The 16,329-nt window shown below is 37.1% G+C and overlaps 1 protein-coding gene across 1 annotated transcript; it reads left to right on the top strand.

Annotated features, from left to right (window-relative positions):
* Positions 1–3,705: 3,705 nt before the first annotated feature.
* On the top strand, positions 3,706–15,562 carry LOC123669208 (probable G-protein coupled receptor 158). Its single transcript, XM_045602834.1, has 10 exons — positions 3,706–3,852; positions 4,576–5,094; positions 8,457–8,687; positions 9,090–9,158; positions 9,381–9,548; positions 10,023–10,226; positions 11,227–11,430; positions 12,874–13,071; positions 14,926–14,946; positions 15,410–15,562. The coding sequence occupies exons 1-10, from the start codon at positions 3,706–3,708 to the stop codon at positions 15,560–15,562; spliced, it is 1,914 nt and encodes a 637-aa protein (XP_045458790.1).
* The last annotated feature ends 767 nt before the right edge of the window (positions 15,563–16,329 follow it).

Genomic DNA, 16,329 nt, shown 5'->3' with positions numbered 1-16,329 from the left:
GGCTTCAATTATTTTAAAGTACGCCTTCTGACTTTGAGCGTTTTATAGTAAACGTAATTATGACGTACCTATAACGTGATATGTGACCGCTTCTAAAATCAAATAAGTGAACCAACTACTAGTGCGTCTAATAAGTTTTATCATAATATTTTTTTTATGTTGCCAGTAATGTTACAGGCCGAATAAAAAAAATCAAATTCTCACACACATCCCTCTGCTGTTCATAGACCATTTTCTCTATGTAGGAGAAGGGTAGGAATATATTCCCAACTGTGAGTAGCGATTGCTATCAGGTGTTTGTGATAACAACCGAGACTGACAGGTTAACTTTCTCTCCGGGGTATGATGGAGAGACCTACAAGGACAGACGTCTAGACTGGAAACAAATGTTTGTACAAATACTAACTACTGTCATTAATGATTTGGATATTTTTAATATAAGGAATTCGGTCATATGTAAGATCCTTTTATTTGATTTGAATCGCAAGTATAGCGATGTACACAGTTTTCCTTAAAACTACCTACACACAACTGCTTCTTCCATATTTAATAGCCGATTAAGAAAGAAACGATGAAACTAAGAAAAAGGAGACGATATTAGTTCCTGAGTATTTAATATATATATATACTCAATTTTTGTGTGTCTGTCTGTCTGTCTGCCTGTTTTTTCCGGCTAATCTCTGAAACGGCTGGGTCGATTTTGACGGGACTTTCACTGGCAGATAGCTGATGTAATAAGGAGTAGCTTTAGGTTATTTTTATTATAGAAATTTATTTATTTTATAGCTCTGCGAACTGAAAAATAACTTTTTTGTTGAATTCCAAAAAAATTAAGTCCACAGTCAAGTCATTAGTTCCACATGTCGGTGCGAGACACTTTCCGATGTCAAAAACACGTTTCTACGAGTTTCTTCTACTTTATTTCATAAATTATATCAACGCGACAGTACATTCTACAATTTGTGTTTAAGCCATTTTCGTGATGCACGAAAATAGGTGAAATATGAGACGAAATGTTCATATATCGTTCGATTTTACGAAAAAGGAACGATGCTTCCATGTTTGGTGCTGTGTCTATCTGACGGTCGCGCTACATCCATTTTTTATTCGTATTCGAGTCGTCAGACTATTAATATTACTGGAGTATTTTAATGTTAGAATTTGTATTCCTTGAAATATTTTTACCGAATATAACGTTAAAGCTATTGATAAAAGTGTTGTAAAATTATTGTTTTATATATCGAAAATAGTTTTATTATAAAATGAATTATCACGACGTATAGCACGAACATGATTATATCGAAGATAGTCACGTCATATTGCTGACGTTACTTTATTAAGAATCCTACTCTAGAGATACATCTTCGTTATACATAATATATTTTCTATATAATACATAATATTTCTTATAATTAAAAAATATATGGGCTTCTTATAATTAAAAAATATATGGGGTTACAGAATGACGATGCGTTGGCGCAACGGTCACAGCACTGGTTTACGGCTGTTGCGCTGGCGGTTGCGGGTTTGGCCCCGCACACCACAAACATTATTTTGTATTGGCCATACAGATGTTTGCTGTGGTCTGGGTGTTTGTGCAGTCCTTGTGGGTCTCTCCACCGTGCCTCGGATAGCACGTTAAGCCGTCGGTCCCGGTTGTATCAGGTGATAGCAATCGTTACTCATAGTAGTGAATATATCTACCAACCCGCATTAAAACAGCGTGGTGGATTAAGCTCTGATCCTTCTCCTACATGGGGACAGAGGCCTATGCCCAGCAGTAGGATACTACAGGCTGAAGCTTCTTATTATTCATAATTATAAGATCCCTAAAAATATAACTCGTATATAAATGAGTTAATAGAATACAATCTATACAAATAAATAAAATTGGAGAGTCTGTTTATAATATTAAAATAACCGCTTTTACTAAATGTATATGGATGTATACACGGTACATATATCAAAATAACATTTTTTACAATTATTGTCTGTCTGTCTGTTTGTTCCGGCTAATATCTGAAACGGTTGGACCGATTATTAACGGACTTTTACTGGCAGATAGCTGATGTAATAAGGAGTAACTTAGGCTATTTTTATTTTAGATTTTTATTTTATTTTATAACTGCGAGCTAAAAAATAACAATTTTGTTAAATTCCACGCGGACGAAGTCGCGGGCACATATAAGTGAAAATAATACATAAAAGTGAAGATATTATTTTATTTATAACTAGCTGCCCGGGCAGACTTCGTTGTATCAAAAGTTAATAATAAAAATTTCATTCCTTTTTTAATTTTTTTTTCAGTATTAAAACCTTCCGTAGCTTTAAGGAATATAAATTAAGCGAATTGGTCGAGCCATTCTCGAGTTATACGCTTAGCAACATTCATTTTTATTTATATAGATTTTTATTTAAATATATTGATAGTCATTTTTAAACTATGCATTTTAAAGGAAACTAGCTTGTGATAATATCGCAATAATGTGATAAATTGTGATAAATCGTAAATTTTCATTAAACTTCGTGTATGATAAAAATAATTTAGAAATTATCATTTGTGCCATTAATGAAGGAAAATAAATAAAAATGTTCATTATCTTAGCTATACTAATAAAATTTCTCTTCATTTAAAAACCGTTCTGTAACTTAAATAAAATTTAAATCTAGTGAAATGAGATTTAATTTTTATAAGATGACCAGCAAGTACGTTATATGCTACATACAGTCTTTCAATGGTAAACGGTAAATATTGCCCATGGAAATCATCAGACCGGTACTATAGCAACATCAGAAGCATCACAAATGCGTTGCTGACCGTAATCATTTACCTCACAACAAACACTACTTGATAATTGTGTTTGCAGGCAAACGAAGAAAAACCGCCTTCAATTATATCGACAAGTAATACAACGTAGGTATACAAAAATATTGTTCGAGTAAAAACGCAATATCAAACAGCCAAAAGTTGTAATCAGATTTCGATGAAATTTAAATCTGACCTCATGATAAACATCGGCTTTCGATTAAATTAACAATCATCAAAATCGGTACACCCAGTAAAAAGTTATGCGGCTTTTCGAGAGTTTCCCTCGATTTCTCTGGCATCCCAATCATCAGATCCTGGTTTCTTTATCATGGAAACCAAAATAGTGTTACCAAACTAGGGATATCTCCTTTCCAACGAAACAAGAATTATCAAAATCGGTTCATAAACGACGGAGTTATCCCCGAACATACATAAAAAAATATATATATACACTAGCTGACCTGGCGAACTTCGTATCACCATATTTTTTTCTGAAATATAATAATAACATAATATATCAAAATAAGATATAGCCTATCTTTTAAGTTGGATCAAACTGCACACGGTGTGCAAATTTGACTAAAATCGGTTAAGTAGTTTAGGAGTCCATTGAGGACAAACATTGTGACACGAGATTTATATATATTAAGATATACGGTCGAATTGAGTAACCTCCTGCTTTTTTTTTGAAGTCGGTTAAAAACAGTATCATTTGACTCCGATCTTCTCCAAGTTTGAGGTTCCTTCCCCAGTCAGGCTACTGCAGATTTTGAGCAGGATATTTCTTGCTGGGCACTATCTCCATGAAACTCATAATATATTGTAATCTACTTTTATTTTTACCCTAGCTTACAATTTTTTTTAACTTTGTTTAGAGAGCGAGGTGCAGGCGAGCGATGGGGGCGCGGTGGGCGCGGTGTGCGGCGTTGGCGCTGGCGTGGTGCGCGTGCGCCGCCGCGCCCGCCAGCCCGCCGCCCGCGCCCTCATCCGCTCCTATCTCTTGCGACCCGCTACTGCTGAAGAAAACACCACCTCTACCACAAGTAAACAAAATCTATAATAAATTTACATGAACGTTTTTAACGGTAAGCTAGCGATTTTCACACTCACTTCAGCCTATCGCAGTCCACTGCTGGACATAGGCCTCCCCAAGTTCGTGCCAAAAATGGCGCGAGCTCGTGTGTTTTGCCCATAGTCACCAAGCTGAGCAGACAGGTTAGTGACCGCAGGGCTGGCTTCGTTACTCCGAAGACGCTGCTGCCCGTCTTCAGCCTGTGTATTTAAAAGCCCGTAATATGGTTATCAAGCCATCGGTCAGCTTTATAAGTTCCAAGGTGGTAGTGGAACTGTGCTATCTCTTAGTCGCCTCTTACGACACCTACGGAGACCCCTCTCGTAGCTATGTTCTTTACTGCCGTAACCACACAGCAGCTAGCGATTTAAATTACTCTTATTCGAAACTTGCTCCTAATCCTTTCACACAAATATAAAAATTTAATAAGTTATCTTTATTCATTTTTTTTTCAAAATAAGATTCTTATGAATTCCTGATTTTGAATTTTACTAATTTCATTTGTACATATGAAAATTGGTAAAGTCGTAACGTAAATAATGTTAAGGTTCATGTAGTTTGTGGCTTAAATTACTGGGGAGACATAATACCATGCTATTATTTTGGCTGTATAATTTTTGTTTATGGCAATGCAGACTAGCATAACTTATTTGAATAAAAACAAAGTACAAATATGAGTGATATGGTTTTACAGAATGTACGTGATTATGAGGCTGCTGTTGCACAAACCGCCCGAGCTTTATCCGAGCTGGTAGAGCAGGGTGCAGCGGACGAAGTAAGAGCAGCCGCTCTTGCACGAGCCGCAGCGCGGGCTCCTCTCAATCCACCACCAGCTGCTGTCGCACTCGGAGCTCCGCAACTACATCTTGGCATATTATACATCGCAGAACCATCGAGACTAATTATATTCCAGCAAAACAACTCAGCCACTCTTCAACAATTCTGGCGAACATTGGCTTCAGCCTGGAATGCAAGCCTTGTGCTGTGGTCAAATGCGTGGTACTCATGCGAGGGCAGTCCGGGCTGGTGGGGCGGCACGGCAGCGGCACGTGGTAGTGGAACAGCTCGTGCTGCTGCCGCTATTTTTCGCCGTATAACCGCTCTACCATGTGAAGAAGCAATGTACGAATGGTTAGGCGGACCACCTTTATGTGACCCAGTTACAACGGATTGCGAAGCTTTTCCGTCTGAAAATAAAGACCTTAAACTTGAGGTGAGCAACTTGATGTTTTTGAAGTAAAACTATTTTATGCACGCTTGACTTAGAAAGTAACTTGGTGAATGACGAAAATGTTACGAAAAGTGTGATCGGGCGAGGCGAACTGAGAGGGACATTGGATGGTTAAAAAAGTCCTAAATGAAGTTAATAATCTTCTTGGGAGTTTTCGCTTATGAATAAGTGTTAAGTATGTGTTTTTGTATTTTTTAACAAACAAATAAAATATGATAAGTTAGTGAAGATAGAAAGATGAGAGTTACGTTACGTAAGTTTTACTTCAGTTATGTGGTCTAAAGCACACTCATTTTTTTCGCATTCGTAACTAAAGTAGATAGTAATATATTACGAGAATACCTTCTATATATTCATACATGAAACAAAAACTTTGTACCCTTAGAGAAGGAGTGCAGAATTCTAATATCTTATCTTATCTTATATACTATTAAACGAGCAATTCTTGTATATATATATATATATATATATAATCTGAATCTCGGAAACGGCTCCAACGATTTTTAAGAGATAAATCCATCTAGCTAGGATTCATTTTTAGAAAAATGTCATTTTATCCCTGTTTTTAGGGACTGAAAAAATATCGTTAGAATACGTAGATAAATTTCGCATCTATCAATTTAGTTGCAATAGCTCGGTGGGAAATCAGCCGGTCGGGATCAACCGAGAAGATCACAGTTCAAATCCCCATGTCCCTGATCAATTATTTTTTCTTTTTTTTCTAATCGTACTCGTTATTTTTTATTTAAATAGGCAGTTCTTATTTTTTATTATTGTCGGTAAAAAAAAAAATTTATTCATATTTTATAAATATGTAATTCGAATTTAAATATGATTTCCAGAAAAACACGATTCGTTGGAGCGCCTATCAGTTTTTGAGAAGCAATTACTCTCAATCTTGAAATTGTGTATTTTGTATCAATTTTTAATTATTCGTCATTTTTTATTTTTATTTTGTGTTCATTCATTATCAATAGTTGTGTTTGTAGGCAAACGAAAAAAAAATCGACTTCAATTACATCGACAAGTAATGCAATGTAGGTACACGAAAAAATAGTCAAGAAATACGCATTATCAAAGATTACTCCAAAAGTTGTAATCAGATCTCGATGAAATATGACCACATGATAAACATCGGCTTTCGATTAAGTTAAAAATCATCAAAATCGGTACACCCAGTAAAAAGTTATGCGGATTTTCGAGAGTTTCTCTCGATTTCTCTGGGATCCCATCATCAGATTCTGGTTTCCTTATCATGGTAACACACCAGGAATATCTCCTTTCCAACAAAAAAAGAATTATCAAAATCTTTTCATAAACGACGAAGTTATCCCCGAACATACATTAAAAATATATATATGTATATATGTATATATGTATATATTGAGCTTCCTCCGGCTGAATCTCCTCCTTTTTTGAAGTCGGTTTAAAAAAGACTTCATCCAAACCGGCAGCGAATCATTTTAACTTTCTCTTCTACTACTAATCCTTCACGATTTACTAAAAATACCGAGCTGAGCTAGGTCATCCAGGTACTTTTTTTTAGATTATGCATAAAAATACATTAAATCAATAAAAAAAAACATTACACACACTGATGATGTCGTCCACACCGTATCCGGTGACGGCGACTCCTATAAATTACGCTGGTGGGCTCTAATATGGCTAGCGAAACCGAATTTAGATTTGAAGACTCGGTTGCAAGATGCACAGTATAGTTGGCCAGCCGAATCGTATGTGTAAATGTAGGAGGGTTTTGGCCTAGTCTTCCGTACTTGGCGTTTCGCATCAAGGTCTTCTAGACGCGCAGATTCAAAACGGTCGACACTTTTGTGAATGGTTCGACGCCATTCCGGTCTTTGACGTGCCAGACTCTCCCAACTCTCAGTTAGTATATGACAAGCCACAAGATTGCGTTTAAGCACGTCTTTATAGCGAAGGTATTGCCCGCCTTGTTTTCGCTTTCCGTTTGAAAGCTCAGAATAGAAGACTGCCTTCGGTAGTCTGCTATCGGGCATGCGTAGGACGTGACCGCTCCATCTCAGTTGACTTTTCATTATGAGAGCTTCAATTCCAGACATACCTGTACGACGCAATACTTCGGTGTTTGAAATTCGGTCCTGCCACTTAATGTGCAATATGGATCTTAGACATTTGAGGTGAAATGTGTCTAACTTCTTGATATCTGCTTTATAGCAGCACCAGGTCTCTGAAGCGTACAATAATGTGGGCAGGACAATCGCTTTATACACTAATATTTTAGTTTGCAATTTGAAGTCGTGTGAATTCCAGACACGGGATTTAAGTTTGCCAAAGGCCGCTGCAGCACCTGCTATTCGGGCTGGTATTTCTGATTCTAGTGTGTTGTCGTGCTTTAGTCTGCTGCCTAAGTATTTGAAGTATGGGACTTCCTCCAATGCAGAGCCATCCAAGTTGATAGCGGATTGGTCAGCAAGACAACCACGAGCAGGTTGCTTTAAAACCTGAGTTTTGCTGGTGCTTATAACCAGACCAAACCTGCGGCACGACGTGTGTAAGGAGTCCACATAGACTTGAAGAGACTCTATTGAGTCGGCCATAAGTCAAACATCATCGGCATATAAAACGTCTAGAACAGAGAGCCTGGAAACTTGTCTCTTAGCTCTGAAACGGGATAGATCGAATATGCTCTTGTCTGTTCTGGAGCTAATTTCAATTTGACTATTGCAAGTTCTGACCACATCCCGCAACACACACTACCATATATTTGACACACAAGAGTCAATCAAATTGAGAAATAAACTATAAATTAATATTGTTTGTCTTTATTGAATATCAAACACAATCAATACATATAATAAAAATGTAACGGGTCGTTTACATTTAATATACATATATGTGAAAAAATATTATGCCTTTATCAACGCAACTAGCACCTAAAACAATGATTGTCAGAATTTTTGTCTGTTTGTCTGTGCATTTGCGCACGCTAAGCTCAGAAATGGCTTATCCGTTTTAGATGTGATTCTTTGTGATATATTGTAGCCAGCTTAGTTTAACATTTATTGTTTATTTCATGTCAATCGGTTCATAAATAAAAAAGTTATGCCAATTTAAAGAATCACGATGAACATGAAAAGTTACTATTCCACGCGGGTGAAGTCGCGAGCACAACTAGTAACTGATATATATATTATATAACCAATGATATGTTTTGTAACATTTAGTCTATTATTAATTTAAATTTTAAAGTAAAGAAAACCTGATCATTGATTATTATTATTACTATAACAATTGTCACATTCAGACAAAATTGTCGGTTTTAGATAAAAGTATGTAAATGTTTTTTTTTTTTGTTATTTCAGTATAATTGTAAATGCAGCTCGGGTCATTGGCACGCAAATGGTGGAGGATGGATTGGAAAGTCCACCCTCTCTAAAAGTGGACATATGAAATGCACGCCGTGTGGTCTGGGCAGCAACCCAGTCGCCTGCCTCGCCGATGCCTATCGCGCTTCTTTACTGGCCGCCAACCTCGCTGGCATGCTGCTCTGTCTCGTTATTGGATTAATTATTTTCAGAAAAAGAAAATGTAAAGTACGTTAAACATTTAAGTAAACAGATACAGTTTAACCATGTTCCAAAAATAAAAATATGTAGTAACTATTATAGTTTCGTTTTTTAAGTTAAATAAAAACAAAGCAAAACTACTTCACTAAGTCTTCAGTACGTGCCTAATATACCTAAAACAGTTGAACAATCTCATGACGTGCTCCATACCAACTGACAATATTTAAAAAAACATTTTTAAGGTCGAACTTAAAAGAAAAATAATTTTTCTTGATTGTATTGATACGGATAATATTCAATCTTCTTTATACGTTGTCAAACGGTCAAATTGTTGTTGTTTTTTCAGGTTTAAAGAAATTGTAATTCATAATTTATTCACTGATTCTAGGGATCATTGACAAATTTACGTTACGTCTGCTATCCTTTCAGGCGGTTGCAATGAGCATGTGGACCGTGCTAGAAGTGGTTCTTCTGGGTGCAATGCTGATGTATGCTTCGGTAAGACGTTTTCATTATTAAATCAAGATAACTCCTGTAAACAAGTAACAAACTTTCCAAAAATCAGGCAAACATTCTTATCTATATATTCTATTCGTATATCAGAATTCAATATGAGCTTTTCAGACACACAACTTGAATCGTACTTAACATTAAAAAAAACTGCATTTAAATTGTATATCTGCGTAATATCAGTATTAAGAGCAAGGTTAATAATACCAGGCGGCGTCTCAGTACATATCAGTAGCACGCTGGCGATGCGTAGCGGGCGCGTGGCTGCGCGAGCTGGGTTTCGTGGCGTGCTACGGCTCCGTCGTGCTGCGGTTGTGGGTGCTGCTCGCGGAGTTCCGCACGAGGAAGGCGCACCGCTGGACACCGAGGGACTCTGAGGTACGCTTGATAACGAACGTTTTTATAATACCTGTTTACCAAACAAGCGTGGGTAAGGTCTGCTTGATGGTAAGTGGACACCATAGCCTATGGATACCTGCAATACCAGAAGGCCCTAATGAGTAAGGGTTTTATAGTCTTTGGGGTCTTCGCCTGGCCAAGTATTATTCCCATCGTCGGTCAATCCCTAACAGGTGGTCCCTCCCTTGATCATGGTAACGTCGAGTGTTTTCCTCCGTGTCGTCCCAATCGTCACCACCGCTGTCCGCACTGGCTCAACTCGGTGGCAGGTCGGTAGGCGGTCTCGCATGGAGCGGGGCAAAAAAAATTCGATGGGTTCATGGATAGTTTGAAAGTACAAATGAACCCACTAGGTGGCGCTTCTGTTGCTATATAAGCAATCTGGTATTTGATAGCAGCTATTCCGGGCAGTGTAATGTACGCCGAGTTCACTAGTAATATTTAAAATTGCAGGTGCTGAGGATAGTAGCAGCGATGGTGCTGGGCGCAGCTTGCTACCTGTCGGCGTTCACTGCGACGACGGCGTGCGATGAGGACGCAAGCGCGGGTTGCGCGCGCGCCGCCTGGCACCACGTCACCGCCGCCGCCGAGCTGCTGCTGCTCGCTGCGGGCTTGCGGATCGCGCACGCAGCCAGGAACGCTAACGTTCCCTTTCAAGTAATATTTATGGATATTTATTGCAAATTCAAATTACTAAATAATATATGTCAACTCCGACTCGCAACTGATGCTTACTCCCGAAGAACGATTACCGTGATATTAAAAAATATATCTCTTTCTCTCAGTATATGTTGTGCCATAAACCGCCAGTCTCGTCACTGCTATTTCACAGAATTTCATTCCTCATATTTATTTCATACCACGGGCCTAATATCGTTAATATCTTCTATAAACTGTGTATTCGACCAAAAAATAAAATAAAAAAAAAGCTAGTCTCCATGTCAATGACTGATAGCAAACTTTCATTTCTTAAAAAAGTGCTGTAATGTAATTAAACTCAATTTTGCATTCCCTTGTCGGCTATTCCATTTTAAAGATTTTATTTTCAAGTATTGGCATTTTTCTGCGCAATCAATAAAGATCTCAGTTCCTATTGCCAATGATTTTATACGAGTATCAAGCTCGCCAGGCTAAATCAATGGTTTATCGAATTCATTGAAACGATTATTAAATAGGGTGATAGAATTATTTAAATTTTAATATTATCAAAAAGTGGATACACTTAAAAAGAACTGCATGGATTTACTTCAAATTTGGCACGAATATTATTAAGAAGTCGGATCAACAAAAAGACTACATATTATAACGCTATCACCTACGGGGAACGAGCAGTGAACCTTTATTTCTTAAACGCATTCTGTAACGTGTAATCTAACGACGCATATTTGAATGTTATTGTTACTATGTTAATAACTATGCTATAAGCTAGCTTAACATATATTAACATTGTTAAAGACATTCTGTAGTATATTAAGTATCAGCATTGCACCCGTGCAAAGCCGGGGCGGGTCGCTAGTAATAATAATATTAATAATAATAATCGTTTATTTCAAGAACATGGTGATGAAGTTGTACAATGTTAACATTAGTATAATACAAACATATTTTACCTTACGGTGTGCAAATATTAATAATTATACTGTGGTGTGACTGGCAGGAGCGCGGCTGGCTGGCGGCGGCACTGTGGGCGGAGGGGCTGTGCGGCGCGGCGTGGCGCGCGGCGGCGCTGGCGGGCGCAGCGCCGGAGCGCTCGGCGCTGGCGGCGGCGGCGCGCGCGCACCTGTCCGCCGGCGCCGCGCTCGCCTGCGTGCTCGCCCCGCGCCTGTGGCACGGGTACCGCGCGCGCTCACTTGCGCAGGAGGTGCCCTGTCTCTTTCTATTTTTTTCAACTAGGGTGAAAAACTAGCATACAGTCCACCTGATGGTAAGAATTTCCATACTCTGTAAATGCCTGCAACTCAGGATGATGTTGAGACGGCGGCGTTCCCAATCATCTGAAACGCGCCCAGTGTAGTTGTACTCGCCGTTAGGTAGCGAAGCGTTACGAATTGCATGTCCTACGATACGAATTATTGAACTAGGTCGGCAATCAAGCTTACGGTATTCATGATGATAAGCGATTACCGTAACCTATAGTCGCCTGCAACACTAGAAGTATTGCAAAAGCATTTCCTGTCTGACATTCCTCAGAAGATTTGATCATATTAATAACCACAGAATCACATCGCATTACTTGAGTTTAGTAATATTTGTGTATAATTTTCTATAAGGTTAAGGTACTTCCCCAGTAAGGCTACTCTAATACTAAGCAGGGTATTTACTGCTATGCCATACTTCAATTCAAAATTTTATTTTATATATACAGCTAATTCGCCAAACCAGCGTGTAGGACCAACCTGATGGTAAGCGGTTACTACAGACATCTGTTGGTTGAGGTACTTCCTCAATTGAGCTACTTTAAGCATGACATTTTCTACAATGCCCTACTACAATGAAATTTATGACTCATCACATATGTAAATTAGAGTTCTATTTTAAGGTATTGAGTCAAACCTAATTTCATTACCTACCTTTAGTACCATATTTGTTTAACAACGTGCGTCGTTTACCAAGTCGACGTATTAAAGCAGTTAGTTTTGCAAAGGTAAAAGAATAGGTTATGACAATAAAAATACAATTAAACTCAATTGTGGTAAATACATATCTCAAACAGTCACAAAAAATCTTTGGCAAAACCTAGCTAGCCAAAAGCCAACGTCACTTCTCCATTTTCTTAAATTCATCCTATTTTTAACAGACTTAAAAAAGGGGGAGGTTAGGATATATATATATATATATATATATATATATATATATATATATATATATGAACCGATATTAATAATTCATTTTTTTTTGGAAAGGAGATATCCTACGTGTGGTATCATGATAAGGATACCACGATCCGATGATGGTATCCCAGAGAAATCGAGGGAAACCTCGAAAATCCGCATAACTTTTTACTGGTACTTGACTATTTATTCGTCTACCTACGTTGTATTACTTGTCGATATAATTGAAATCGAGTTTTTATCGTTGGCCAGCAAACACAATTATTTTACCTAATAACGCATTTTCACCTCCACTGATAGTGCAAGTGTTTATAAGTGGAAACAAAACTAAACATGAAGCAAACTGTCTGCAGGCTTACTAATAATTTACGTTATTAAATCCTGTAAGCGTTTGTTGAATATTTGGATTTTTTTTAGTCTAGAACTTTATCTCGTGAGTTTATTAATAATATTATGAGAGTAAAACGCTACAGGTATCACGCCGCGGCCCAGCTGAGGGGTTCGGTGTGGAGGGCGAAGAGGAACCCACGTCTGAGGAAGTACGTGCAGAGCTGAAGCGGTTGTATATGCAGCTGGAAATATTGCGCAACCAGACGTTACGGCGCGACAACCCGCATATCAGCAAACGACGCGGGGGGCGGAAACCGCCTCACAGGCGGTTCTCGTTGCAGGTATAAATCCTAAAATAAAATACACTGACAGATTGTAAAGGATAAACTACTAAATTATTATAAAAAAAGTATCTAATAACGTTATTTGAAATTGTATATAATATAATTGTAATCGGCTTATGTTTTCAAATAGACGTATTTATAAATAAACTATCAATACCTGCGCGAATAATTCGCTAAATAAGTAGGTATAATAATTATCCTTTACAAAATTACAAAAAATATTTAATTTTTTATTATTTATTGGAAAACTTCTTGATAAACAATATGTTATGTTGACGTTATTTAAAAATTAAAGCCGTCATATGGCAGCATTGCTGTATTGTCTCAATGTATATATATAAATATAATTTACAAAAACAAAAGCAATAATACATTTTTAGTTGTGGATGCCGGTAGAGCAAGCAACTATCTATAAAATAACTAGCTAACCCCGGCAAACGTTGTTTTGCCATATATGCTATTAGCCCCCGGAATCACTCCCCCCTTATAACTTAGAGGTATGAAAAATAGATGTTGGCCGATTCTCAGACCTACCCGATATGCACACAAAATTTCATAAAAATCTGTCCACCCGTTTCGGAGGAGTACTGTAAGTAACATTGTGACACAAGAATTTAATATAAATAAAATAAAAATAAAAATAATTTTCTATGTAAGTTATATAATTTTTGTGGAGTAATTATGAGGTGTTTTTCTTAAAAGAGAGGCGAACATCTTAATCTTTAGCGTATTAATATATATGACATATGGATAAAATATAATTTATACAACAGAAATAGAAACTCTACCTTCTTATTGTTTTTATTTCTCTATAATTGTTTCCGCATCATGCGAAACTCACCATGGTAATTTATACACTTGTGTTCCTAAAAATCTTCTTCTCTTCTTCTATCTTTAAATCTGCAGTGAGTTTTGTCTATATTTATTGTGTCTCCTATATATACCAAAAACTAGCCAGTATAAAGTAAAAGTGCTGTGTGGTTATAGCAATGAAGAATATAGCCACCCCCTCTTTTCCCGTGTGCGTCGTAAGAGGCGACTAACAGATAACACAGTTCCACTACCACCTTAGAACTCAAAAAGCCGACCGATGGCGGGATAGCCACCCAACTGCTGGCTTTGAAATACACAGGCCGAAGACAGGCAGCGGCGTCTTCGGTGCTACAAAGTCAGCCCTGCGGTCACCAATCCGCCTGCCCGGCGTGGTGACTATGGGCAACACACACGAGTTCACGCCCTTTTTGGCGCGAACTTGTGGAGGCCTATGTCCAGCAGTGGACTGCGATGGGCTGAAGTGATGATGATGATAAAGTAAAAACGCGAGTATTTGCTTAACTGTCTTTGGAATAAGTAGCTCAAGTAGTCAAGGGTAGTTCTATAATACGCAACGCATGCAATGACAAATTTTCTGTGCCAAAAATGGTTTTATTTTTGTATTTGAATGGTTGTATTTGAAGTGTTTGTGAATACAAAAGTATCTATATTTATAAAAGTAAAAAATGTAATTACCAATACTAATATTACAACCTATATTAATATATATTTTTACAAGATTTTTAATATGACCTCATATTTTAATAAATCAAGTAGGAATTCATTAATTGTTTTCTGTTTCACTTCCTTGTCCGAGTAGGTTCTAGGTACCTCTCTCTAGATTTTGTTACCTTCCTTTGATAGTTTTTTACTATATTTAAGCCTTTATTACTGTGTTACCCTGTAAACAACCATATATGAAATAACCTCTCCCCTTAAAACCTGAAATGATATGATTGATGTGAATTAGGCATTCTTGTTATCATGGTGTACAATCACTCTCATTAATACAATGTTTCATATTCCTTCCGACTTTAGAAAAAAGGCAGTCGTGAAAAGGTAAGGATAAGTGAAGTATATCGCATGTGCACAATTGAAGCACCCGCATGCCCCTTGATGTCGTCTGCGACCCTCGCAACAGTGGCCCCCGCACTCAGTTATGTAACGAATCACAACGCTCTATATATTTATTTATTCGTAAAGTATACGCTTTATCTGTTTTGCGGAATAAACGTAAAAAATTCAAACCTAAACAAAAACATAAAACAGTTTCCGCTGAAAGATAAGCTTCCTTTCCCACACACGCTATTTCTTTATATTCCTTAGCGAAACAAAATTGTTACGAAACAAAACAGAATTCACATATTCACATACATATTTACACGAAGGCTTTCGTACACGTGTTTGCTATATCCCGCTATATTTAAAGGAAAATATATACGTATATATGTACCTTAAAACGTATTATTTATACATATACGTGTTAAATATATGGTTATATTATAGAGTTTTTACTGTTCAGGCTCTACAAGCTCGTCGTGGGGGGAAGAACAAAGGAGGCAGCGCAAGCGCGGTGGAGGCGAGTGAGGTGGGAGACGGGTCACGTACTCCGGAGGACTCGGTGTGTTCCGCTGAGGGCCCATCGCACTACACGGACGGAGACACACAGGCGTGATTTTATTTCATGTAAAGCCATGCGGACTGAACGTTCCCGTTGTGAGTGTCACACACATTTACGCACGTAAACGTTGCAAGACTACACGTATGTCCTGTCACCTGAACGAGTAGTCCATTCATGGCTTAAGAGTTCAAACTAAAAAGTGTAAATGAAAATGAACCTTTTAATAAACTCCGGTGGAGTTTTCTTGTTAAAATAAAAACGGAATTGAATTGTTATACAAATCAGGTCCTCATCTATATGTGTATAACTTGATAGTCTTATGTTAAAATATATTCTTAAAAATCGATGTTTACATACTTTGTGATCTAAATGTTACAAATATTTCTTGTCTCAATAACATTGTCTAATAAAATAAAGCTTTTTATATGGCTCTCTTTTTTTAGTTTGTATTGCAATTTGTCGCTTAATTTGTTTCATTATAAAATAAATACATAAAATATTATCTCAAATATATATTTAAACAGTATTTATTACTGGTTCTTAATTTCAATATATTTATAAATAAATATATTATATTTCAATATATTTTTTTATATATTTTCATCTATATCACCTGTATTTTATTATATTTGTTAATTTTAGTTGTTAATTCTTCGTATTACTTAATAGAAATAAAATAATTTGATAATTACTGCAATAAAATTATAGGGTTTAAATTAGATCAAGCTACTTCTCTGTGTTGTTTAAATATATTGTCGTTTGAAACAATGTTTTATCTATGTTATGATGTAAATAATATTGTGTCTCAGTATCTGTTAATC

This window comes from Melitaea cinxia, chromosome 3, assembly GCF_905220565.1.
Source record: "Melitaea cinxia chromosome 3, ilMelCinx1.1, whole genome shotgun sequence".
NCBI lineage: Eukaryota > Metazoa > Arthropoda > Insecta > Lepidoptera > Nymphalidae > Melitaea > Melitaea cinxia.
The sequence above is the reverse complement of the archived record's forward strand: the minus strand, read 5'-3'. Positions and strand labels throughout refer to the sequence as shown.